Source organism: Aspergillus wentii (genome assembly GCF_001890725.1).
Source record: "Aspergillus wentii DTO 134E9 unplaced genomic scaffold ASPWEscaffold_1, whole genome shotgun sequence".
Taxonomy (NCBI): domain Eukaryota; kingdom Fungi; phylum Ascomycota; class Eurotiomycetes; order Eurotiales; family Aspergillaceae; genus Aspergillus; species Aspergillus wentii.
The window spans coordinates 3,101,626-3,127,946 of record NW_024467832.1 but is presented as its reverse complement, the minus strand read 5'-3'; the positions used below and the strand labels follow the sequence as shown (position 1 = coordinate 3,127,946).

The window sequence follows — 26,321 nt, the reverse complement described above, 5'->3', positions numbered from 1 at the left end:
TTCTTTACTTTTATTGAAATAGTATTTTTTTTATCTTTCTTATTATTTAATTTTTTATCTTCTGTGTTTTTCAAAAACACACAGACAGTAAAAAAAAAAAAAAAAAAGAAAAAAAAAGGACGGATGGTTGCGTAGGCTGGAAGGGGGGGGGGGGAAGAAGAAATGCCACCTAGTGGTGGTGATAGTACCTTAACTGCTGCTAACTAAAGCCGACTAAACCCCCCGTCCTGTCTGTCTATCCTCCCCCCGCTCTGCTGCGCACACGCACACCTTTAGTTTCAGCAGTTGGAGATGATAATTAATATTCAGTCTTACTACTGAGTTCAATTGCTGGTACCACTACTGTGTATTATATATGATTCATATTCAGGGGAAATATGAAAATAAAAATAAACAAACACATGCAAGAATAATAATAAAAAGAAAAGAAAAGACAAAAGAAAAAAAAAAAACAGGGACAAAAAAAGCAAATATCGATACTAGGTGCGATGCATGTAACTATGGCCAGTGTGCATATGGGGCTAACTACCTGCTGAATGTATGTACAATCCAAATCCAACCACGCCAATAATACGACTGTGAGGGACCGACAGGAACGGCGAGCGAGACTGACCTGGCCGGACGATGATCGGAACCAAAAGGTGGAGCAGCGATTTATATTGCAGTTCATGCTACGCCACCGTTCGGCCAGCGAGTAACCATGGAACGGGGGTAGGGGGGGGGGAACCATTGCCATTGCTGTTTGTGATTATGATCGCTGATGGACACTGTTGTCGGTCATCCCCAATCCCCATATCCCCATGATGATAACTAGTAGTTACTCAGTAGTACTACAGTAGAATATCAATGATCCGACAGGTGGTGTGGACCAACGGGTTGACTGTGCGTTGACTTCAAACCCATCCAGTGCGGGTACCCTTGCTCCAACAACGCTGCTCCGTTCAAGCTTCATTGTCAATCATGTCAATCTTGCCCTGTCTAACACTCTACAGTCCTCCACGATGACACCATTGTCCACGAGAGACGGAAGGACCTCACGAGTCAACAGCCGATCCATTGTCCCTTGACTGATAAAGATACGAAAGGGGATTCAGCTTCACAATGTCTGAAACCCCAGTCTCTGATTGGTCGATACACCCATTGATCGATCCATTGTTACTCCATGGGGTAGAATGACAATCCTAGGTACACTCAGTCCTGCGCCGTATGTACCTAAGAAGAATAGGCAATCATCCTCCGTTGCCCGTTCCATCGGTCAAGACTGAGAAAAAAAAAAAAAAAGAAAAAAAAAAGTGGAGGCTGTGAGTGTAACCAGTGCCTTACATTTCCGAGGTTGGGGGCGTGGAGCAAACTGGAGCACCACTGGAGTAGACCGTAGGAGAGAGAGTAAATGAAAAGAGGGGTTCTTTATACAGTAGTTGTAGCGATGGATAAAACGATGACGATATTCATCCATCCATTTTATTATGATTATGATACTGATATTTTTGCGGTGTGTTCTCGCGACTTCTTCCTCTAGCAAATTAGGCGGTTTTTTGACTCATTTGACTCGTTTTTAGGCCCCAGAAACCCACATGCAATAATCCTTACCTCACAGAAAACCCGACCTTCCCCAGACTTTTCCACTGCAGGTTCTGCAGATATTTTAAATTACGTCTTTATTGCTTTATAGGTAGATATTTTCTTATCTTTTCTCAGCGGCAGAGTACACTTGTCTATACCGACATTCAGGCAGTCATTTTTCTCAAGTATTTTTTATATTACACCGTTCTTTCAAACCAGTCGGGCGTGATCAGCATGAAACGTGCGCTCGGGAGCTGGCAGATAAGGGGGTTGTCGTTGTGGCGAGCTGAATGGACATTGTGTTACCCTTGTATTCCCTGTTTCTCTGTGATAACAGAATATAATATAGTATATTATTATTTGTATTTTTATTATGTTAGTTTTGTTTGTTAATACTATAAAGTATAACAGTTGGTGTTCTGGTCGACAGCTGAATGCTATCGCATCGACGAGTCTAGATTCATGGGCTGAACTCATCCTGGCCTATTACATGCATATCCCCTACTCTGAGCATTCTTCACCTGGAATGCCAACTGTCAGTTCTAGACTACCATCGACACTGATAAAGCCGTAAAGCATCAGGCATCTGTCGTCAAATCCCTTCGCTTCCCGATCGTGGTCTGGATTTACTTCAAACCCATCCTTCCCATGGCCTGTGACACCCTCTCCCGATGGAAAAGATAGTGGATCTCCGATATCATTCCATGACTCTGATTTGTGAAGTATCCTTGTATTACCTATATTTATCTCTCTCCCTCCTCCAAATAGTCCAGCCTTCTAGATCGCCCGTTTCAAATGCCACATGCAGCTAAGCGCTCTGGCTGTAAGGAACCGTCATTACACTGCAAACACTGTGTTTCATGCTCGTCGTCGCGTCAGTAGATTTCCTGTCGTCAGGAACCCTTTATCTCCCATCGCTCCTCTCCATTCTATCGACAGCTGCCCTAGAGTCGCTCTGCCGTCTCGTTTCATGTCTTTCTGTAGTGCTTCCAACCCTTCCTGCTGTCCTTCTTCTTGTTCCACCAGGAATGCAACCTGGAGCACGTCGCGTGGGTTCAAAGTAGGTGGCGGTGATTGGACCGAGTCGGGCCTTTCGTAATCCCAATTCAAAGAGACCGCTTTGAATGGCGGTTTGGGGTTCAGTCTGGTAGTCTGCTCTTCATCAATAACCAAACGAGCACTCCCAGTATAACAGTACACACCTTTACGACCACAGCACCATCGCCCACATTTTCCAACTGTGCCTCGAGAGCATACCGCACAAGCCGTGCCTTTCCATATGGCCCCAACGACTTGTTTTCCACTTCCAAAGGTGACAGCTCCGACGCTTTGGTCCTGACACTCAGACAAGGCTGGGCGACAAACTGATACAGCTTGCGGAAAGTCCGAACTCGCCCACCCGCAGCCTGAGAGTCGGATCCCATCAGCGTCTCCGTATAACTGACACTCACGGCCAAAATATGGTTCCCTTCTTCCTTCAGATCAAACCGGACAATCTTCTGTAACGACTCCCCTTTCTGTAGGCCCTCTGCCTGGGCTCCATCACTACCGGGCTCTAACTCGAGAGATGCTACTTGTGATGGGGTTTGCATTTCAGCGACTATCCGGATGGAGGTGACCACGCGCGACGTTTCTTCTTCTGGAAGTTCATTGTTTGCGCCGAGTGTGCAAGCAAACGTTTCTCCGACGTAGGCCGATCCAAAGGCAGGAGGGAGTGTAAGCTAAACAAAATTAGCATGTAGTCTCACAGAAATAGGCACTAGATTGGGCATACGTTAGGACTGAGAATAAATTGATCGTCGGCATTGTCGGAGGGGTAGCTTAATGACGCTTTGGTCGAGATCTTCGTGTTGGCTGCTGGGAGTGGAGACTGGTAGGATAAAGAAGGCCGCGAAAGACTAAACCATCAGGATAGATCGATACACTGAGGACGCAGCTGGGCCTTACCGCAATACTGGACCTTGATCAGCCAGGCCGCTTCAATGAATCCTCCAGCAGTGCGTACCTTTCAAAGAGACCGCATGGGGTTCTTTCGGGGCATCAGCACCCGATTGAGCACGCGGGCGAGCCATCTCAAATATTATGAAAGAAGAGAGCAGTTAAAATGGGATAAATCGTAAATGTCACCGTCCCTAAAGACGTTGTCGAGAAACATCATCGTTATCAGGATGGGCCACGCTAGCCGTCAAGCAAACAATGCAAACAGCGCAAATGCAGCAAACCTCCGCATTACGATTGGCGTTGTCGATATCAATAAACATTTGACAATTAGATTTCAGAAGTTAGATGATTCGACTGCTCATTTTACCCTCATATGGGATATTATATCATTTTCAATGCTGTATGCGATGTTATTTTGTGACTTGTCGATTTTGATCGCGCTGTGAACTACGTCATAACCCCCTATTCCACCCAGTGTTTATCGCCATTGCCTAAACGAGATGATTTGCTCCCGCGGAACGCCACCGCGACTTCAGCATCCTACTACCACAGTGCGGTCCCTATACGGAACATTTTGATCAAAAGCCACCAAGTACATTCTGCTCTGTGGTGAGCTGTAGCTATTGGGAAATTTGGATAAGATTCGAAAATGGTCACCGCTGCGCCTAGACTCTTGCGAGACTCAACTCTCAGCGCGGAAGGACCAGAACGAGTTGAAGCCTGGAAGCGACAAGACAGACAATATATGAACGAAAGTCTTAAAGAAATAAAACCAAACTTACCTAAAGTGGCAAAGAGGAAGCCAGAGGCCCAGCCTGAATCTTCTAGGGCATCGTCCAAATATGCACGGCGGGGGAGGGGTGATGACGTCGCGGGATCATCGAGGTCAGCTGCAGTTATTGATTTGACTGGCGATGAACCCGTGTCCAAGCCGACAAAAACAAGACCAACGAAGACCCAAAAGAGCAAGATATTGCCTGATGGACCTCTTCCTGAAAAGAGGGCTCGGCCGTTTCGCAAGCACCCTCCAAAGACTTATCTGGAGAGACTGGCTCGTGCCACCAGTCAAAGGTGCGACTCCCTCGCAACATCTATTCAGATATATCAACTAATACATGTGTTTTTGTATAGAATGTTCGTCCTGGGTCATAGTTTTACCGGCACTGGAGAGGGCGAGGCGCTTGAAATGAACTTTGATATTGCCGGCTCGACTGGGAACATCTACAAAACCGTCATTCGGAAGGTGCCTACCTGCGACTGCCCCGATTCTGCCAAAGGCAACCAGTGCAAGCACATCTGCTATGGTATGTATTCTCTGCTCTTCTCTTCTCTCTTTTCCTCCTCTTCCTCTTCGCTCACCTCATCTTCACGCATCAATACCGCTGCATCTTTGCTATCCTTACCCTTTTCATCATCAGTATCTTGCATACTCTTACTCTATCACTACTGCATTCTTAACGTCGTATCTTTGTTATTCTTATTGCTATCGTTATCTCATTCGCTATCGTTACCCTGCATATTCTTACTGCATCACTACTTACCGCATTTCTTATCATCGCATCCTTACTATCATTACCTTGTATACTCTTACTCTAGCGTACTTATCCCCTTCTATCACTACCCAAGTATACTTATTCACCTTTCCTATCGTTACCTATTTTTATCTGCATCATTACCTGCATCATTATCATTCGTATACCTATTCTTATATAATGCTCATGGCCTATCAAGCCCTAGTGAAAGCTCTCAAAGCCCCCGAGCATTTGCAGTACCAGCTGGCATTCTTGTCATCGGTAAGTCCTGTTGACTGCTGCACCAATTTTGACTCATTCTTTGCAATCAGGAACTTCGCGAAATATACGAGGGGTCGCCTCTCAGTCGCCAACAGGATAAAGCTGAAGATAACGATGGCAACAGGAAAGCGGTGGAAGGCGACTGTCCCATTTGCTTTATGGAATTCGAGCCTGACAAGGAGGAAATCATCTGGTGCCAAGCGGCGTGCGGGAACAACATCCATAAGACTTGCTTCAATCAGTGGGCTGCTTCCCAGCGCCACCGGGAAGTTCGCTGCGTGTATTGGTAAGTTCCACCCGATACTGTTGTAGAATTTCACTAACACCGTTTGTTTAGTCGTTCGCCATGGCAGGCTGACACTAGCAACCTTAACTTGGAGAGTCTCAAGAAGCAGGGACATATCAGTGAGGATGGGTACGTTAATGTAGCTGACCAACTGGGTCTTTCTGGCGCACGTGGTACGCAACCGTCCCTGTACTAACCCCGCTCGGTCCTATACCTTCCAAATATGTTCTAACGGTGAATCTTTTCTAGATTATTCAAGCTATCATCAGCCTTGGGGCTACCGGGGTTCGTTCTCCTCTGGCTGGCGTAGGGGTTATGGCCGTTACTATTAATGGAGTGTTTTGGGAGCAACGGGGATCGATTTATACTATAACTGGCTGATAGTTTTGGAGGCTTCGGGCGTTTTATACTTGGGAATTTGCTATATACCCTTGCTTGATGTATATTGATGGTGTTTGGGCTAGGGCTATGATTGGGAGCGTGGTGTGGAGATACACAATTATCATTGCTACTTCAACCTCATGGTGGCAGCTTGTATCGTTATCTATCTACCTGAAAGCTTCGAAATGATGGAAGACTTCCTTCGCGTTGGGCCCTATTCAGTTCTGTAAATCCATGCATCCCGGATCGTGAACTGGACAACTGATTGGCACTGATTTACAAATGCCACAAGAGCTAGACCTTTCGTATTCATGAGATGACCGGACAGTCTGTATCCGTCTTATCCTGGTGGGTGGTATCTCTGCTGGATTATCCGATGCTGCTAGCAACGATATAGTCGTGACTATAACCCACGAGTGCCTTTGTACTCTGCATTGAGTCCAGATTGCGTGATAATCATCCGGAGGTTCTCAACAAACCCGGCAAAATACTTATAAACCGATATCAGTTTGATTTTTTCAGCCGCTATCCTTGAGGATTCGCTTCCCTTGATGGACGGTAGCCACACTGACGGCCTCTTCACCCGTCATCCAGGATGGCATACGTTCGGGGTCGACGACGCCAAGTTCCGTTAATTTGCGAATACCGCTGATGACGTCACTACCGGCAAACGTAAGTGAGATTGTAGGCTGGGCCTGCTCGGGATTAGTATCCTCGGATGCATTTGGGGAGTCGAGGAGTCGGACGTCAAGACGGTCGAGAGGGGCAGATGATAGATCGGATCCTGAAGTACCGAAGCGGGAGTGGATGGCTAGTTTGCGCTTTTTGGATGCGTGGGGGTCCGAGTCGAGGTCTGTGTTTGGTTGTTTGCGTCGGCTGTTGTTGGTGTCTTTTTCATCCTGTTCCGGAGTGTGGGTTGGTCGATCCAGGTATTCTTCTGGGGTGACAGTGTTTGATGGACGGGGATCCAGTGGACTTCCTTCTACCACTGCATCGGCGAAGATGCTGAATGCTCCGTTTGCTGCGTTGGTTCGGCCTGGACCACGGAGTGAGAGGAGAGCTTGCAGGCTCTTTGCTGTCAAAGAGGTTGCTTTCAGGGTGTAACGTTCCTGGGGGTGGGAGAGGGCTTTTGGAAGAGCATCGCGGACCAGGCGCTGGAGACTTCGGGCATCCGTGCCTACGAGGTGAGTTGTCGCAGCGCTGGCTTTGGGTCCAGACGAGGCGATTGACGTGTAGATAAATGGACAGCTGTCGGGGAAAGCGACGTAGATGACCCTTGCTGAATCTGTAAGTGTTTCTGGTAGCTGGTGAGGATGTTGATAGGGGGAATTGGTGACGAAGATGCGAAGAAAGGTGAGGGGCAGCGAGGCCGAGCGGACGAGATGATAATGCGCTTTGACGAGTGGGGATATTTGTTGCTGGAGTTTCTTGAGGAAAGTCGAGGCGTGAATGCGTGGGAGACACCCAGAGAGATCTGCGGTAGATGATGGTGGTGGTACTCCGTCTGCGCCAATGCGCGTGAGCTCCAATGCAGTCCATCGCAGACTCGATGGATGATCGTCCATGTAGCGAATGTCGACCATAGCCAGCTGGCGCAGAGTGATCCCGTGTCTCCAGTCACCTTCTAGAATGCGATCAATCACCTCCCGCTTTCCGCCTTTTCTGTCCTGCAGGTCTTGGTAGGCGTTCCGCACATCGTCGACGGTCTGCTCGGCGGGATACGCAGCGGTTTCATCGTCGTCGTCGTCCACGCTTTCGACATCGTCTTGTTCGAGATATGGAGGGAATGACTGCACATTACGATCGTCGAGCCATTGGATGGCGAGATCGAGTAGAGCTGGCCGGGATAGCTTTCCAAACGCCTTGACGAGAGATGGAGTCGAGGAGGGAATGCGGAAATTGCTTGGGAGACTGGCTGTGGTAGGGGCGCGGATTGTTTTTGGACGCGCCATTGTTGGAATCAGATAGCCAGGAGGTGAAGAAGGGAATGAGCTAGCCTCATATCCGGGTTGTATAATTGAAGCAAGACTGGTGGTGTTGAGTTGGTGGAATGTTGTGACGCGCAGGTTCCATCCAGAGCTGCACCCTGACCTTTCAGGCATCAACACTTGCTGTGTCACGTGGCGATAGCGCATGCCACCTGCCGATAAGCCAATACTGTTCTGGAATTAATTCCTTTTGCGATCATTGCTTTTTGCCCTGTTTGACGCTGTTTATATGTTGTTCGAATGATTGGCTGGGCTTTTCTGATAGATCGAGATATCCCCGCGTTGTGATCGACTTATACTAGTAGGTACGATCTACAGTATACTTGTAGTACTTGGTGTATGCAGGTTGTCTATTCTATCTTGATTCTTGTCCGTTCCATGACCAGGAATGAATCAGATAAACAATGCATATACGATGTGCTCTTAATACGACCACCTGGTCTATATAGGGCTGTTTTATTGGATGCTGATTCACCATCGAAGCCGGTTATTATCCGTATCCAAGGATGGTTAATTATTAAGCGGGGCGCCAACAGCGCCAGGAAGAAAAGGAAATGCCGCAAAGAGGGAAAATGCCGGAAGTGAGGCTGACAAATTGCAGGTGCAGCAAACCCGTGCATATCCAGTCTTCAGATCGGTCAACTCATAATAATGACCACAGCATGATCGTGGTGGTGAGGGTCATGGTTGGATCATATGAAATCATCTTAATTCATCGGGTGAGCCATGATTCCTGATCCTGATCCTGAAGCAGCGCAAACTTTGTCTGTTTCCAGGCCTCCGGGTTCCGATGCCGATTTCGGCCATGACATGGAGATCGAGTCATGGAGGCAAACAATGCTGAAATTCGAGGGAAAGAGAGCGATGTTAGAGTGAAGTGAATAGACAATTAAATTGATATTGCAGACTAATTACCAGATATCTATCGACTATGTAAAAAAAATAGCAGCCTTTAGGTAATTATCGGACTCTGTAACTGCAACTGGATTAATCATCCCCCCTCCCCCACCGCACCAAACCCGAACCAAACGCCGTTTCGCTCTCCGTTCGCCCCAGCGCTATTCTTCTTCGTCCGTCCCACCACAATCGCTTCCTTTCTCCATTCTCTCCTCCCCTCTCCGTTCTTGTTTCTTCCTCGACACGCAAGAACCCGTTTCGATACTCTTCCTGGAGACGTTTTGATTCTACGGTATACACCGCATCGTTCCCGTCTGACTGAGCCTCGCTCAACGGCTCGAAAGCCTCGTCGAATTTGCCAACCATATTCCTCCGATTTAATCGGCCCTACTTCTATCGAGAAACGATATCTATCTGGTTGGAATTGCGAAACCCCGGTGCGGAGAGGCCCCGAAGCCTCCAGTCGATTCCAAAATGTCCGGATACAATGGCCGCCGCGCTCCCAACTTCTCCCAATACTTGGAGGACTTGAACGCCATTCCCTCGCCTTACGACCAGGCCATCCAGCAGCAGCAACAGCAGCAGGACTCTTTCAACATCGACTCCGAACTGTCCCTTTTCACCAATGCCGAGTTCTTCGATTTCGACAAGTTTGGAGATTTGGGACTGCCTACGTTTGACTCGGTGGATGATGGCTCAAAGAAGGACACCAACAACAAGACTGCGGAGCAGAATGCCGATATGAAGTTCTTGGACCTCCTCAATGGTGAGTCTGACTGTTCCTTGATGCACAGCGTGCTGCTTTGTCTTTGAACCCCGAGCTGGATCTGTTTGAATCGCATTTTCGCATCTACCATATCTACGGTCATCTTTCTGCTGTGTTTGAAGGCGCTTTACGTCTTGTTACTTCTCAAACAGAATATCTTCCTAGCATGGCCGTTTTTCCATTGCTTATCCGTTATCTGCTTTCCTGCAACCCTTGCATTTGGTCACACTTGTCCCCTCTTGCCGCTTCTTTTTGCTTTTTTTTCCATTTTCATCCTCATTTTTACCGTGTATCACGATCACCCGCACGGGCCTTTGAAAGATCCATTTTTTTCAGGGCTGCGTGAACTTTGGTTTGTGTGAATGGCAAAAAAGGATTTATATGGCTGGGATCGGCGCGTTGCGATTGGCCCCGTTTGATGTGAGCGGGAGGCTTCATTGCGCCATACCACGTGACCGCCGTACCACCTCGTGCTTGATGAGCTCGTGTTGGGCTGTGTCTATATCTAGGGCTTTTGAATGGCCTCTTCTGCTTTGCTGCCTTGCTGTTCTTTCATGTTTTTTTGCCACCACGCCCGTCAGCTCGGGGGGCTTTGCAGAGCATGTTCGATGCCTGCTTTGATTATGACCGTGTTCTAATATCTATATAGATGGTCTTGGCAACATGACCGAATACCCACCTTCCGAGTTCAATATTGGAAATGCGCAGCCCATGCACATGCAAAATGCTCCCTTTGCGGGTCTCCCATCGATTCCCAGCGGGCCCATCAATGCCAACCCAGCTGCGAACCAGTCGTCCCCGATTGCGGCACCTCAATCCGCTGCGCCCACGCCGGCAAGCTCCAACAGCGCTCCGACCCCCATGCCTGCTCCGGCTCCTAAGCGCAGGCAATCGTCCAAGGCGAGCCCCCTGGATGTGGAGGAAGTGTCCAAGATCGCAGCGGAAGAGGACAAGCGTCGTCGCAACACGGCCGCCAGCGCCCGTTTCCGTGTGAAAAAGAAGATGCGCGAGCAAAGCCTCGAGAAGACCGTCAAGGAAACGACCGACAAGAACAACGCCCTCGAGGCCCGTGTCACCCAGTTGGAGCTGGAGAACTCGTGGCTGAAGAACCTGATCACCGAGAAGAACGGCTCGCTGTCGCTTCAGGGAAAGAAGTCCGAGTCGGACATTGCCGACATGTTCAAGCGATTTTTGGCTTCTCAGAAGACAGCCAGCGACCGTAGTTCCTCCGAGTCCAAGATCGGCGTTGGCACCAGTATTTGATGATTTAGAACAAAGTTTTGTTTCTGTTTACGTTTGCGTTCCATGGTTTTCTTATTAATTACATGACACCCTTGTTTTCGTGTGTATATTTTGACTTGGTTTATTCTTTCCCTAGGGGAAGTGCGGATGGCGTCTGTGGATAGGGGTTGGGGGTTGGGTGGAAGACTCTATGACTGACGATTCGTCACTGCGTTTGTTACGTTTAATCAATAAAAACTTGATAACTAGTATACTTCAACATGGAAGTCCTCGGCTTTTTAAAGTAGACACTTGGTACTATGTCTATCAACATGAACAAGTCCTTGTATAGTACACTACTTTTTCGCAACAATGACCATGCCTCTAACAACACCACTCCTAGCCCACCACCCAAACACCTTCCCAGCCCCCTTGAACTTGCCCACGCCCATCCCAAACGGCCTCAACATTTCATCCTGCCTGCGTATATACCTCTCAATCCCAGAAAACACATGCTCGGACAGATCCCTCGCCGTGATGCTCTCCTGCTCATAACCAGCACCCACCAGCATCTCCTCATACTCACCCCAAGTGAGGAAATTAGAAAACGGCGTCCCAGACACCCAGCAAATCACACGCATCAGCAACTTACTCCACACCGACGCATCGTCCGCTAACACGAGATCAAACGCCATGATCGACGCTTGCAGGTGCGAGCATGCATATTCCACGAGTGGTTTCCGTGAGGGTCGGAAGTGGTATAGGGTATCCAGGGCGAGGAGGTATGTATTTCTTTCTGTGCTTGGGTTTGAGTTTCTATTTTTCAGACTGCCACTGCTGTTGCTGCTGGTATTGCTACTCGTACTGGTACTGGTAGTGGTAGTGGTGGCGGACGATCGCGATGTAGTCCTACCACCGCCAGCCTCGTTTCGAATCGCGTGCTTCACCTCAGCACTCCATGTGGCGGGTTTCGCGGCATCCGCGCAGAAAAGGTGAATATTCGGTGTAACTAGACCGCCAGTAGAGGCAGAACTAGTCATGGAAGGGGGAGGTGTAGGCGTAGGCGTAGACCGCTCATCGTTACCAAGATGGTGCTTTCCATGCATCGATGGCGCCATGCGTTGACGAGCAAACTCCGCCTGGGATTCGGTAATTGTAATTCCAACGTAGGAGGAAAAGAGGGGGCGGTGGCTACCGCTACCACTCCTACTGTCTGTGTCTCCATCGTGGGATTCACCTGATGGGGAGTAGGATAATTGAGTCAAATACAGTGACTGATCACCACATCCGAATCCGACATCGACAATGTTAGTCGTCGTCTTCTTTGCATGAGGCGGTATCGGACGACCATTCTCATCGAGTAAACCTGCCGTAATGAGAACTTGGTCTAGAAGGGCTTTGCAGGCTTGTGGGAGGGCTGATTCGTGCTGGTCTTTTCATTAGCCTCTATTTACTTTTTCTTCTCTAAAAACTGGTTAGATGGAGTCGTTACCTTCCAATACCCCAGGTTCATCCACATGCGGGTAGGAAGTTCAATATTGAGAATTGCATGATCGAGACCGTAGACATCACTGTCTTTTGGGCGGAAAAGAGCTAGGAATTTGCCGATTATGGTGATGATCCAATTGAAGAGGCCCATGTTGGGCTGGTTGATGTTGATGATACGGTAGGTAACTTGGTGATTGTCACTGGTTGGACGGTGTGTGGGTCATAGTACTTCAGCCTGAGGCATCTATATTGCCTAGATCGCTTTACTTTTACTACATGTTAATTTGAATAATGTAATGATGAGATTAATATTAGCTAAATGTCTAGTACAACTTTTGATAAATATTGAAAATATAGACCATCAAGTACGCTTTCTCCAAACGCGCACTCTAAACAGGTAATACAAGGAGATGGCACAGAAAACGTTAAAAACAAAGTACGCCCAGAAGATGCCATAGTTGCGCCAGCGGTCTTCCCAGTAGATTTTGCGCGCTGCCAAGTACTGATCAGCGTATGTCATGGAGCAGTATTCGCAATTAGAAGTGGCATTGTTGTTGTTCAGCTTCCCGCCTGCGACTGAGATATACTTCTCCATGTACTGCCAGCAGGTTTGATTGGATGGTGGGTTGAAGATGCTCAGTTCTGCCATGTTGCACTCCACGGGACGGCCGTGGAGGACTGTACTACCGATGCCGCTGACATAGTATGTGAATGGGGAGACACGGTACATGAAAATCCAAAACCGTGGCAGGTTGTCTGGTGGTTGCATGACGCCATTGAAGATGAAGCCAAAACTGAACATCAAGGTCGCAAGCATGGCTGCGAGTGTCGGTTTGCCAATCGCCGATACAGCCATCTGAGCCATGGAGCCTGCGTAGATGAAGAACTGGACGATGAATAGTAATGTCAATGCTCGTCGTTCAGAACTCTGATCAGTCCCAATCACCGACCAGTAGAAGGAAGCCCAGGAGCAGACACCGAGACAAGCTTGCCAGGGAAGCTCGACGAGGATCTGCGATAGAATGAAGACTTTCCAAGAGTAGACCCGCGATGGCCGCTCTCGGACTTCATACAACGAGCGCTGCATGACGAATTTCGGCATGATCTGGTTGACGAGCGTCGAGAAGATGGTACACAACAAGAAGATACTGAAGAGCACATTTTGGAATCCCTGTTGTGTATTGTCTGCTTTCCAGAAGGAGAAGCCAATGAAGAGACCAGAAACAACACCCAAAATGTACTTGGCCAAAACGTATTCTGGTTGGCGGTAGTATTGTTGGAACACACGCTGCAAGACGTAGAAAAGCTGACTGTACAGGGGCATGGCGAATTCGGCATTACTGTCATCTGCAGAAGAGGAGTCAGGAGCAGGCTGGTCGGAAGATTGAAGTCGGTCAACCTCTGCAACAACTCCCTTGTACTCGGGACTATCGCGCCAAGTTTGAACCCAATCAACTCCTGCAGACGCATCTCCTCCCGCGAGCATCTCGAGAATATACTCCGCAGGGTTCTCTAGCTCCTCGCAATTTCTGGCTCCGTTGCGCTCAAAGTACTCAAGAAGGGTATTGGAATCTTTCCCGATATCACCAAAGTAAACAGTCTTGCCTCCTTTAGCTAGGAAAAGCAAGCGATCGAATGTTTGAAACAGCAAGGCACTCGGCTGGTGAATGGTAGCAAGGACTGCTTGACCATGATCTGCCAACCGCCTGAGGAATGAGCAGATAGTCCATGAACTCTGAGAGTCCAGACCACTGGTTGGCTCGTCAAGGAATATCAGGAGTGTAGGCTTCGCAGCAAGCTCAACTCCGATGCTCAGCAACTTTCGCTGCTCAACATTCAGACCTTCTCCGAGGGATCCCACAACTGCCTCTGCAAAATCCTCCATGCCCAAAAGCTTGATGACTTCCTCGGCATAATCGTACTTTTCCTTCTTGGAGACCGTTCTGGGCTGGCGGAGCATGGCACTGAAGCGAAGGGCTTCACGCACGGTGGTAGTCTCCAAGTGAAGATCTTGTTGCTGCACATATCCTGTTCTGCGAGGGAAGTTGGGCTCGAGGGCTCTCCCGTTCACCAAAATGTCACCAGTGACCACACCGATAGACACTCTCTGGGCAATAACATCCAAAAGAGTCGTCTTTCCGGCACCGGACACACCCATCAACGCCGTCAAAGTTCCCGGTTTTACCCAGCCGTTCACATCGTCGAGCAATCGCCGCGTGCCCTCTTTGACGGGGATGTCGTAATTGAGGCCCTTCCAGGAGAGAATATCTTTCTGTTCGGGGAGATGAATTTCCTCCTCACTGGCTTGCACCCCAGGCTTCTCAAGAGTAACCTCCCCGCCTTCAGATTGCTGGAGATAGCTCGGAACATGGCCAGGACGGAATACCAAAGTCTCGGCCTTGGACTTGTCGCCAGTGTTGAATTCCGTGAATGCCAAGTAAAGGCAATTGAAGAAGACCATGAAAGCAATGAGAATACCATAGTTCCGCCACAGGTGGGAGTAGTGGTAGTTGTAGTTTTGTTCAATGAAAGCGTCTCCGGACACAAATGTTTCTCCTGCAACTGCACCGAGAGCCGAGCAAATGAAAGAGTCCCCGGTTCCATAGCTAGGAACTAGTGATGCACAGTCAAAGTTCCGTCCATGAAACTCATTGGCTATCAGCCCCTCGAAGGTGTAAAAGATTGGATTGATCCATCGGATCCAGGAGAGCCACGGATGCATATATGACTCGGGCAACGTGAACCCGGTATACACAACAATGCAGAGGACCAAAATACCAGCCAACGCCATGGCTTGTCCGATGGTCTTCGTTGCTGCTCCCAAACTGCGGAAAATTCCAGACATTGTCAAGATTGCAGTAACCAAGAATAAGTAAAAGATGAAAAACTGTGACGGCTCTCGGCGCAGATTTGCCATGAAGTAAAGAACAATTCCAAAGACTGAGCAGCGTAGCAACTTGATAGGCAGGTCGATAATAATACTGGCCAGAGATTCAGTGAAAGGATGGACGAATGCATAGCTTGCTTGCTTTTCCACAATAGGCCGTTGACTGTATAGTTGCATGATCTCATTGATAGTGACCAAAGCGTTCATAAGGACCGAAAGATACAACACAGCTCCCTTTTGAAAAAAGGCACTGCTATCATTCGGGGAATTGTAGAACATCGAACCGATGACCAAGGAAAGAATGACCTGGACTATCACAGGGGACATGGCTGTCGGTATGTCGTTTCGCAACCGCTGGGCGGCCCGTTGGAGGCACAGACGAATTTGCATTGGAACTGAGAGAAGATATGGACTTGTTGCACGGGTATGGCGAGCTTGTTGTTCTTTGTGGCTGGTTTGGAACTCTTTGGCCTCGGATTCATTTGGTCTGTGGTTGGATTGATATTGTGCAACTTGATTACACAGATCCTGATACTCAGGGCTGCGTCTCCAATAATCGGCGAATTTCTTGGGAGTGCGAGGCACTTTGTCCTCCATGTCTGGTCGTGCCTTTCTTTCCCTGGGATTTGTGACGGCGGTTAAAAAGTCACCACTCACTTGGCGTTCTGGTCGCTCCCAACCCATCTCCTGGAAGTAGGCCACTGCACGATCACAAGGACCAAAGTAGATCTCATAACCCTCATAGAGAATGATGGTCTTGTCAAATAAATCATACATGGACTGAGAAGCTTGGTAGGCGGCAACAGCATGGCAAGAGTGGTTCATATCAGCAGCAAGGCGCAAGGACTTGATGAATCTCAGAGCAGACGCAGCATCAAGGCCCCGGGTGCTGTTATCCCACGCTCCGACTCGGCACCGGGATAAGAACATCTCTGCAATACTGACTCGCTTGCGTTCACCACCACTCACTCCTCGGATGAAGTTATCTCCCACTTTTGTATTGTATGTATGTGAAAGACCGAACACTGAGAGGACGACCTGTGTGATTGTTTGGACGTATTGCGAGCGTGTCATGCCCTCGATACGTTTTCGTGGCGTTCGAGCCTGGGCGGCAAAAGAGAGTGTCTGGCCCACTGTCAGATGGGGGAAATGTTGGTCGATTTCCTTGTTGTAGGCGACATCACCACGGTGGTGTTTGATCATGTCATTGAACCCGATGCCTTCGTAATGAATGGTGCTCTCAGGGTCGAGTGTTAGACCACCCAGATGCCCACAGATGGTCTTGAGAAACGTCGTGCAGCCACTCCCCGGGCGACCAAGGACTAGCAGGAGCTCTCCGCTCTCAAGTAAACCATCAAAGCTGTGCAAAATCTGTCGAGGGGATTTCTGACCAGAAAGAGCTCGGGCGGCTGAGCGAAAGGGGACTGTAAACTGAGAAAGGAGGGTTTCTTGAAGCCTGAGTGCGGACCCAGATCCAGACACGCGGAGGTTGCTGAAGACGACACCCTGAGACTGCGGATGGATGCCAGACTGGTTCATTGCCCGGAGAACTATCTGCGCCCATAGACGGTGATCGAACTCTGGGTTGTTGGGATCCAGACGAGGGTCGCTTTTCTCGTCGATGGTGGCCGAGAGGGACAATGCTCGACCGTGGGCACTGGAGGCAATACGGATCATGGAGTCCAACTCCTGCTCCTCCAGGCTGTCAGTCGAGTTCGATGCCATTGGTTGTGCATTTTGAGGTTCTTCGGCCTTTTCAGCCATATTGCTGATGGAAGAGGAAGACATTCCTTATGGCAGGATAAACGAGGGGATAGCCATCAAGTGAGGGGATAGATGGATGATGGTTCCTGAGATGGATTATTATAATAGAAGTCAGGAAAAAAGCATGTCAGCTCAACGGGGATAACGGTGATAACAACACGGGGATAAAGAAAGACGGCCTCCGTGGTCCAGGAGACAAAAATAAAAAATCCTCAGCAGCTGTCTCCATGATGCAGTGAGTATCAAAGGCCAGGTCGAAATTATGCCAGACATATCGGAAGTCCCCTTCCCGAACCAAGCATCCTGACGTTTTGCTGCCAGATTCGCCGCCAGAAACAACATCTAATAAGGGCATCTTGATAGTCTCGGACTCGGCGTTGGAGATCCCGATCGACGACAAAGAAAAATCATTGATCGGCGTTTTTTGACGTCGTGACCGACTTTCTTTATCGTTCTGTCTATAAAAACACATAAGCTCGTTTTAGCATAAATGATCTTGATAAATCTCAGATATAGTGGGGATTGATGGTCGCAAATTGTTTACGGTTCGCCGTAACGGAATGCACAAATACCGAGCAAAGTTATGCACAACTGTAAGACGTTCATTAATATGGGTATGATCTATCTGTCTGTATGTACAGTAGTAGTAGTGTATCGTTAATATGGACATTAATAAGATCAACATGGATAAGATCAACATGATGCAAACCTCTCATCATATCTTCCAGGGAATCTCAACGCCCAACTCCGCTGCAACGCGCATGGCCGACACAACACATCCCTCCAACAAAACCATGCCATCCCAGCACCATCCTCCAGCCAGGTAGACTCCACCGTCACCATTTCGCCACCCCTTTTCCTTGGAGGCATTACCCGCATCGAAGATCTCATTAATCACCCGTCGGCTCGGGGGGCTCCGAAGCACACGCGTAAAGGACGCCGACTGAATGGTCTTGGACTGGTCGATGGGCGTGAGTGGGTTGGTGGTGACCAGGATGGAGTTAGGCTGCACGTGGACAGACTCAGTGGTGTATTCATTGGAGCGAAAGTGGATGCTCTGGGTGTCGGTTTCAGACTGGCGTTTGATTATTGGTTTCTTAGTGGGTAATTTTGATGACAGACTGGAAAAGTCGCTATGCGCGACTGTTTCAACAGTAGTGGTGGGGATAGTCGTAAGCGTCTTCTTTAAGGGTTCAAAGACCCTGCCCACTATGTCAGGCGAGACGGCTAGAACGACCAGATCGAAGGTTTCAATAGTCTCTTTTGTGCCCGCTGTGGAGTATGTGATCTCGACACCATTGGTCTTGGGGACGACATGGGTAGAATGAACACCTAGAGACACGTCTAGACCCTGGAGGAGTTTCTCCTGCACCGTATACACGCCGTCTGTAACCACATAGTGTTGTTGACGGTGGGTGCTCTTCTTATATTCCAAAACATCAGATGCCGGGAAATCAAGCAGCTCCCGATGCGAACAGGTACAAACACTCGAAATCAGGGGAAGAAGATAATTGGCGACATAATATTGCGGAAGCCAGATCCGCTGCAGATACTGATCAAACGATTCATCGGGAGAAGGATCCAGGAAAAAGCAGCACACGGCGAACCACAAATAGCAGAGCAACGCATAAGCAGCTTCAACCATCCAATGCACAAAGTCGCCCATGTGAGGAATTGGAGGTAATTGATGAAAGTTGGACGCGTGGACCATATACGGCTCCAACTTGGATGAAGATGAAGATGATGGCTTTTGAGGCAATCGAGCAAAACTAAACAGAAACGACTGGGAATGGTATCGAATCCCGAGGTGGTCGTACATGCAGATGAGATTGCGATAGAAACCGCCAGCAAAGGCGCGCATGGGCACGTCGGCCCATGACGAGGATTTTTTGGCCTCCGATTGCGAGGGGATCAAGATGGATTCCGCGCTCAGGGAGACTTGATTTTTCTTCAAACAGTCAGTTTCTTTCTGTTACTTCATCAATAATTAACCAATTAGGATATGTACCTTTTCCAACAGTCGGACCTGATACCGCTGTTGGGGATCATGATGGAGCAAATAGGCCGTGGCCAGCCCTGCCATCCCTGTGCCGATGACAGCGACGGATTTCCGTTTTGGCCCCTGTTTGTGGGGTTCCATCTTGCCAGGAACTGAAGGTATGCAAAGTACCAAGTAGAATAGTATCAAGTACCTCGTGTTGTTTCAGATATTGGCTTGACACAATTCCCAGTGACACAAAAACAGTGGCTTGTCACTCCAGCAGGGAACCAAAAGGTCGAATTTCCACGCCACCCGATCGATCTCTTGGCTGGCGTTGAGAGGTTGAGAAAATCGGCGATGGACGACTATCATTTGATGATTCTTGCAAGGAGCGAGTTGGACCTCGGGATGGAAACGGCGCAGTCCATGGAATGGGATGGAATTAATAATATTAGACAAGCAAGGAATTTGAAGCTGGGATTTGTTGAGTAGCTTGGGATCTGCGGTGAAGTGCATAGTGCAGTGCATTGGTGGTGATAAATCACATGCGACGGACTGTTCTGAATAGCCTCGTCTCAAATATTCATGATTATTAAATACTTGATTACCTCTCAATTATTTACTATCAAACAATGTAAGAATAATGTGGGGTCAAAAACAATTCAAATTGGATATCGACAATCTGATTGTCTGAAAGAGGGTCGTGAACAAACATCATAAGAACACCAATACTCCATTGCATTCATTATCAAAAGTACCACAGCGGGATATCAATTCAATCACCTCAAAAATCAAACAAAAAGAAAGACACATAAGAATAAGACGAATTCCAAGTCATACAGGCCAGCCAAACTCCATCATTGGTGAATAAATGCAGAAAAAACCTCCGTCCAACCCGCCATACGTCAATCATCAAAAAATACTCCGTAGTCAGAAAAAGAAAATGAATATACATTCTAGACAATCCAGTCTGTTCGTGGTGTGTTGTGCGTAACATCGTATCATTGCGCGCCCCCATCATAAGACTTCAGAAGCCTAGATATCGTCGGTCGCTCATCATGGTGAGTTCTTCTTGCCAGTGTCTTCGATCGAGATCTCAACTCTGGCTTCAGTTTTCTCGTCATCCTTGTTCTCCCCCGACTTGTCTTCCTCGCTCTCGTCGCCATTGATTTCCCCCCATCCCGAGCTTCGACGGCTGATGCGCCCGGTGGAAATAGGTTGGTTCATCGATGAACCGGCTAATGGGCTACCAATGCCCGAGATACTCGCGGTGTTGCTGTCATTGCGACCGTGTGAATGAGCTGCACTCTTGATACTAGCTCCGTCTCCAGCGACAGCAGAATTCTGCTTGTTGTGGAAACTCCCTCTTTCCCCGCCTCCGCTCAGAGGCCCGGCGCCCGAAGCTGAGTAGACGCTGATCCGCTCTGCGCTCGCAAGGCCAACCATGCTTGGTCGATTGAGCACTCCAGATGCATTGAATGCGGATGTGTTAGACGGCTCTGCCACGTTACCACTAAGCACGCTCAGCGGCAAGCTCTCGCGGCTACCACCAAAGATTGATGACGGAGCTAGCGCGCGGACCGATGCATTTGTATCCAGGGAATTTCGTCGGCGGCGTTTCGAGGATGATGCCAGTGTAAGAATCGAGGCATTATCCGTTAATAGATTGTTCGCTGTCGCAGTACTGTAGGTGACAGAATGGCCGTGGGGAGCTAGGTGAGGTGGGACAGCCGTCGCGGGGGAAGGAGGAAACTGGTGCGAAAACTGCACTTGCTGGTTTCCAATTCCTTGCATCGAATGGATATGCGGGATATTCTGATGTCCGTTCTGTGCATTATATAGATGGGTCGAAGGCGCTGCCGACTGTACTGTTGTCAAGGTGGTCGTCAACGACCGCACCGACGGTGCGGGAGATGAGAATGTGCTCCCTTCGCCCCCACCGGTTGAGCCAATCCCTCCGCCGACTGTTGCCATTGTGCCCGTCTTGGAGTATGCTGCATCGGATATTGCTGTGTCTGCGTTGGTTGAAATGGTCGGAGCGGTGGATTTGGCACTCGTCGCGGGGATCTGGTTTTCGTAGCCCGAAGAAAGGGATGGTTCGCTCTGCGAGATAGATCTTTGTCCGGAAGCCTCGCTAGAATCTTGAATCGAGTCGTTTGGTTCACTGCTGTATTCACCAGCCGGATTCGTTGTACCGGAGAGCGGGTAAGGATTGTTGGGGGAGCGGTTCTTCTTGCTCTTGGGGACAGCATGGCGCTTATTCGACCAACGGGTACTGCTCGAATCGGAGGAGTTCTTGAGGTTCGCGAGTCGCTTCATCCAGCTAGAAAAAGGGCGACGACGTCCATTGCGATCTAACAAACGTCAGAAGTCGTTAATGTCTCTGCAATGATTCCGTAAAACCTACCGTGCGCTCTGGCAGGACCCTCAGCCGTGGCCATTTTGGCCTCTGAAAGATAGGACAATTATAAATCCCGTGGTGTGTCGAGAGATGCCAGCAACTTCAAGACGATTTTGACGTGGTGAGGGATGGAAATCCAAAGGAGGCTGGCAAGAATTCAATGCTGGCAGGAGGTGAGCCGGAGAACGTGCACTCAGTGTCGGTGTGTGATGCTTCGACGCTGCAGAAAGAATTCGAATCCGGAGGTCGACAACGTGGACGTGGGCAAATTTCGGTCAATATATCTGCAAGCGAAAGGTATTGTTAGGATGATGGTGTATGAAACAGAGATGCGGCGCAACTCATCGCCTTGCGCTGTCAGGAGTCACCAGGAGATGTATGCACGTGATAGGTCGCCTCCTCTGCGGCCCAAACAAACGATCTGCGACTCCGACGGACTGCGAATCACCACAAGTTCAATCTTCAGGCGATATTATCGCGAGATTATCTCGATGCCGATGCAATGCTGATGGGGAAAAAAATATGGAAGTGCGCCCCTGTAAGAAATCCCACCAGAAAATCCTGTACGTTCGCTGACTATTTATCAAGTTTTCCCCTCTCGAGGCCGCATAAGAGGCGACACTAACGCTCCATCCTAGGCGACAATCACATCCTTTTTAGTTCGTCTATCGTGATGAAACAGATATGGCTCGTGCAAATAGGAGATTATTCATTTGATCCACAGCACGTTGGTCTGTCTTGCAGCTGACTCGATTACGAGCTGTCGACCAATTCCATTCCAATTCTGAATTCCCCAACAGAGGACGGTCCAAAGTTTGAGGCACGCCATACGTAAAAGCTGACAATCTTATCCACTACGACGACATATGGGGTGGTGTAGCCCGGGGTTAGTAGTGGCCTCACGGACTGCCGTGAATCATGGTGGATCCAATGAGCCACAATAAACAGACCAGGTGGGATAGATTGAGGTGAAATTGGTCCTTCGAATTGGCCTGCAATGATGGCCATGAGATTAAGTCTGGGTAATTTCTACTTAAAAGCCGCCAGGAGCGGATAAAACAATTATATACGAACTCCAGGTCTTGATAGAGGAGACAGATGAACGACTACTCTGTAGACACTAAGATGCGGGGCTGTTGAGACGGGAAAAGAATCCTTTGCTCATGTGGCAGGATGAGATTTTGTCTTTCGAGAAAAGCAATATGCTCAGAATCATCTATATCATCTATATCACTAATCGATATTGTTTCTATTCATAAAGCAATTGTCCAAACTGTATAGTCTGCGCACTGCGCATACAAACAACACTGCTCTTATCATCACGTGATTGTCATATCATCTGCGCTGCGACTGCCTTCTTCTTGCACTCCACGTTGACTTCATCCACACATTCGATTCAACATAAAAATGTCCTCAAGTTGTTTCTTCTTGGTGCATTAGCATATTCTATATATCCCTCATCCCTTGGTTCCCTGGCCTCAACAACTGATGTCATGCTATACGAAGTGGCAATCTTGAGCTCGTCTGGTCTTGAACCACCAGGCAACATGTGGACATAAGTTTTGAAAGAATAGCATACGGCAACATTCAAATATTGCCATGTCTTCTCATGATCCCAGAATTCAACCACTCCCGCCTGATGTGGCGGCAAAGATCAAGTCATCAACCTCCATCACCCACCTGAACGGTGTCGTCTTGGAACTGGTCAAGAACAGCTTGGATGCAAACGCGCAAACCATCAGTGTTACCGTCGATTTTCAGCGGGGAGGCTGCGTGGTAGAGGACGATGGAGACGGGATTCAGCCTCTTGAATTTGAGCCTGAAGGGGGACTGGGAAAAGCGCATCGTATGTCAGACCTAGTTCTCCGTCGATAGCTTGTGCTGACGGGCCCACAGATACATCGAAATACCATTCAGAGAAAGATGTTCACGGTCGAAGGGGGCTCTTTCTCGCGTCTCTGGCTTCGCTTTCACTGTTGACTGTGACATCCCGTCATCACCGACATCAGAATGCAAATACCGTCATTTTCCACCATGCAACACCTGTGGCTCGACTGGTTCCAGCTCCAATCCAGCAGGGTATTAAGTTTCTTCATGGAACCAGCGTCACCGTAAATGATCTTTTTGGGAATATGCCTGTTCGTGTCAAAAGTCGAGCATTAGCTCTCCAGAAACCAGATGAGTTGGAGCGGGAGTGGGATGAGCTTAAGCAAGTCCTAGTTGCATTAATGCTGGCACATGATGGTCTTACGAAACTGGTTTTGTCGGAAACTGGTAGAAGCAGAAAGCTCACCGTTCGCCCTCGGCATCAACACTCGAGAACTGATGAGGAGTTGGATCTCCAGCGCATTGGTTCGATACTTTCACAGGCAGGTCTGACCGTCTTCCACGGCTCTGGGAACTGGAATGCTGTCTCAGCCTGTGTCCCCGATTTTTCGATTCATGCTGCGATATCCCTCGTCCCCAGTCCGACCAAGAAAGTCCAATTCATTTCTCTGGGAATGGAATCCGTGTTCCCTCAGAATAATACAAACGTATTATATAGCGAAATCAATCGGCTCTTTGCTTTTTCTGATTTTGGCACGACGGGACCTCCTGGGTTACTTCCTGCAGCGCATCCAGTCGACCAAAATGAGAATAGCGCCAGTTCCAAAGCGATGCCCAAGGCTGTCAACAAGTGGCCTATGTTCTATATACGCATTGAAACTAGTCTTCCTCAATTCCTGTGCAATAATGGCTATGAAATAGTTCCCGAGTCTGATAAGTCCGTTCAGCGTATCATGGATGTGCTTACGGCAATGATAAATGAATTTCTAAAACAGAACAATCTACGACCACGCGCTGGAAAGCGAAAACGAAAGACATCCAAGGCATCACCGGGAGATGGTGCAGGAGATTCCGAGGCCAAGAAAACTAGAAGTACTACAGGGCAAGACCGGTTAGACTCGCTATCTACAGAGGATACCCTGGATGGCCGGCTGAAGCTTCCATCATTCCAAAGAGCGATGCCAATGAATCCCAAACAGAACCTGGGAAATTGGTCCAGGATCAAGTGTGCTAAGGAGCCTTTGCTGAATCCGCGTTTTGCCATTCGTCCCCAAGGCGAATTTGCCTCTGTGGGGAAACAGGTCTGCTCATCTACAACTCGTCACGGGGATGTCAGTTCCTCGAAACAAGATGCGATGAAAGGGTTGGACCATGATAGTCTGGATTCTGCAGTTCAAAGCACGGAATTCTCCCACACACCGCTACAAGCGAGTGACAAGGATACTGGGTTCAAGAACGAATTGACCGATTCGACGACTCCTTGGAAGGACCCCTATACAGGAAGAACCCACCCGATAAACCCACGAACGGGTCAGTCAATTCAGGTTAAATCCCCGCTCGATGTTGCTCTTGCTGGCAGGAGACCTCAATCGACTGGCCCCCTTCTGACAGGGCAAGTATTAGATAAGATAAGACGGCCACGATCAGCCATTACCGACACGACACAGAATCTGTGGATCGACAACCTGTTGAAGAAGTGGGATAATCCCACTTTCAGCCGCCCAGAGAAACCGATAGATTCACTGGATTCGGGGGCAACTCACGAGAGTGAGCTTGATAAATTAGCATTCAAAGCTCATGATTGTTCGGGGGGCTCTTGCGGATTAGAAGATTTTGGTCTTGCAAAATTCCGTGGCAAGTTGCGGAGGCAAGATCTTGAGATGGCAGAGGTAGTTGCCCAAGTTGACCAAAAGTTCATTCTTGCGAAACTAGGGAGCTCAACCCATGCTCATGATAGCAGTACCGGAGAGATTTTGACACTGATTGATCAACACGCAGCTGACGAGCGATGTCGAGTAGAACGGCTCTTTGAGGAATTGTTTAGTTTTGCGGAAGGCAGCCGTTGGGGCATTCAAACAGTTCAGATTGATCCGATTGTTTTCGAGGCCTTACCGACAGAGATGTCTCTACTGAGGAGAGAGAGAGAATTCTTCTTATCCTGGGGTGTTCGGTACAAGATCGAGCGGCGGTCAGGGTCTAAAGCTACCTTTGTCTGTGTAGAGACACTACCTTCGCTCATAGCCGAACGCTGCCGGATTGAGCCACAGTTGGTTACTAACCTCATTCGCGGTGAAATTTGGAAACGCGAGGAGAACGGCACAGGTCACCGGCGATCCCGGTATGAAGACTCTTTTTTGGCTCAATCTCATATTGAGGACCGATGCAATCCCTGGGTAGAGCGACTTGGAGGCTGTCCGAAAGGAATAGTGGATCTGCTTAATTCGCGTGCCTGCAGAACGGCGATCATGTTCAACGATGTGTTGACCGTGGACGAGTGCCAAAATCTGGTCACACGGCTGGCGCGATGCGTATTTCCGTTCCAATGTGCGCATGGACGGCCATCCATGGTTCCGATTTTGGACATGCAGTCGATTGGACGGTTTGAATATCCGATGTCTGATTATCAGGCACACGACTCTTTTGGTGAAGCATTCAAAAAGCGATACCCTTGATTATCCCATGTTGGAATACCAGTTAGTATACTATAATTCGTAATATGATAGGAATTATGAAGCCCCTGGGAAGTACACCGGACAGAAGAGGCAATTATCGAATATGACGAAGGATAGAGATAAATGATGACATATACCAAAGGTACGGCCATCATCACAAATCACCAGAATGCCATATCATATGCACAAAACTGAGAGAGGCAATCGCCCATCCCCGGATTATTCATCCGCTATTGTTTCATGTCCGAAGTATGATCCCCCTTGCATAAACCCCATACCCGAGCCCCGAGTAAAACCCAGGAAACACAACGCCGGGGCGGAAACTCTATTTATTCCCCAGACTCTTTTCAGGGAAACTGGAATTATTGAAAGTTTATTTATTGTCTTGCCCCATGTTATAGGTCAGTTTCTATTTATACGGCCGTATCTTGGGCATCTTGTACATGTGCATATGTGCATACAGGG

General features: G+C 48.7%; 9 protein-coding genes across 9 annotated transcripts; 3 read left to right on the top strand and 6 right to left on the bottom strand.

Moving 5' to 3' along the window:
* Positions 1-1,951: 1,951 nt before the first annotated feature.
* ASPWEDRAFT_34719 (trafficking protein particle complex subunit 13) lies at positions 1,952-3,842 on the bottom strand. Its single transcript, XM_040834076.1, has 5 exons — positions 3,569-3,842; positions 3,511-3,517; positions 3,338-3,461; positions 2,766-3,284; positions 1,952-2,715 (listed from the first exon to the last, which is right to left on the bottom strand). The coding sequence occupies exons 1-5, from the start codon at positions 3,633-3,635 to the stop codon at positions 2,422-2,424; spliced, it is 1,011 nt and encodes a 336-aa protein (XP_040694891.1). The 5' UTR covers positions 3,636-3,842; the 3' UTR covers positions 1,952-2,421.
* A 13-nt stretch (positions 3,843-3,855) lies between these two features.
* ASPWEDRAFT_34716 (RING finger protein) lies at positions 3,856-6,175 on the top strand. Its single transcript, XM_040834075.1, has 6 exons — positions 3,856-4,575; positions 4,636-4,808; positions 5,236-5,297; positions 5,348-5,583; positions 5,635-5,756; positions 5,833-6,175. Exons 1-6 carry the CDS (start codon positions 4,154-4,156, stop codon positions 5,913-5,915), a joined length of 1,098 nt encoding a protein of 365 aa, XP_040694890.1. The 5' UTR covers positions 3,856-4,153; the 3' UTR covers positions 5,916-6,175.
* Positions 6,176-6,482: 307 nt separating this feature from the next.
* On the bottom strand, positions 6,483-7,916 carry ASPWEDRAFT_102274 (CENP-N/CHL4 family protein; the record flags this gene model as incomplete). Its single annotated transcript, XM_040827461.1, has 1 exon — positions 6,483-7,916. The coding sequence occupies one exon, from the start codon at positions 7,914-7,916 to the stop codon at positions 6,483-6,485; it is 1,434 nt and encodes a 477-aa protein (XP_040694889.1).
* A 1,032-nt stretch (positions 7,917-8,948) lies between these two features.
* ASPWEDRAFT_251705 (putative bZIP transcription factor (MetR)) lies at positions 8,949-11,035 on the top strand. The gene is made up of 2 exons (XM_040832698.1): positions 8,949-9,615; positions 10,265-11,035. The coding sequence occupies exons 1-2, from the start codon at positions 9,324-9,326 to the stop codon at positions 10,876-10,878; spliced, it is 906 nt and encodes a 301-aa protein (XP_040694888.1). The 5' UTR covers positions 8,949-9,323; the 3' UTR covers positions 10,879-11,035.
* A 157-nt stretch (positions 11,036-11,192) lies between these two features.
* Positions 11,193-12,475, bottom strand: ASPWEDRAFT_23319 (uncharacterized protein; the record flags this gene model as incomplete). Its single annotated transcript, XM_040832463.1, has 2 exons — positions 11,193-12,263; positions 12,329-12,475. The coding sequence occupies 2 exons, from the start codon at positions 12,473-12,475 to the stop codon at positions 11,193-11,195; spliced, it is 1,218 nt and encodes a 405-aa protein (XP_040694887.1).
* Positions 12,476-12,685: 210 nt separating this feature from the next.
* Positions 12,686-16,936, bottom strand: ASPWEDRAFT_47838 (uncharacterized protein; the record flags this gene model as incomplete). Its single annotated transcript, XM_040837018.1, has 1 exon — positions 12,686-16,936. One exon carries the CDS (start codon positions 16,934-16,936, stop codon positions 12,686-12,688), a length of 4,251 nt encoding a protein of 1,416 aa, XP_040694886.1.
* Positions 16,937-17,690: 754 nt separating this feature from the next.
* On the bottom strand, positions 17,691-19,115 carry ASPWEDRAFT_23317 (uncharacterized protein; the record flags this gene model as incomplete). Its single annotated transcript, XM_040832462.1, has 2 exons — positions 17,691-18,923; positions 18,984-19,115. The coding sequence occupies 2 exons, from the start codon at positions 19,113-19,115 to the stop codon at positions 17,691-17,693; spliced, it is 1,365 nt and encodes a 454-aa protein (XP_040694885.1).
* Positions 19,116-19,563: 448 nt separating this feature from the next.
* On the bottom strand, positions 19,564-21,782 carry ASPWEDRAFT_252118 (uncharacterized protein). Its single transcript, XM_040832700.1, has 3 exons — positions 21,699-21,782; positions 21,364-21,641; positions 19,564-21,310 (listed from the first exon to the last, which is right to left on the bottom strand). Exons 2-3 carry the CDS (start codon positions 21,395-21,397, stop codon positions 20,013-20,015), a joined length of 1,332 nt encoding a protein of 443 aa, XP_040694884.1. The 5' UTR covers positions 21,398-21,641; positions 21,699-21,782; the 3' UTR covers positions 19,564-20,012.
* Positions 21,783-22,742: 960 nt separating this feature from the next.
* On the top strand, positions 22,743-26,066 carry ASPWEDRAFT_34705 (putative DNA mismatch repair protein (Mlh3)). The gene is made up of 2 exons (XM_040834074.1): positions 22,743-23,203; positions 23,254-26,066. The coding sequence occupies exons 1-2, from the start codon at positions 22,957-22,959 to the stop codon at positions 25,854-25,856; spliced, it is 2,850 nt and encodes a 949-aa protein (XP_040694883.1). The 5' UTR covers positions 22,743-22,956; the 3' UTR covers positions 25,857-26,066.
* Positions 26,067-26,321: the final 255 nt, after the last annotated feature.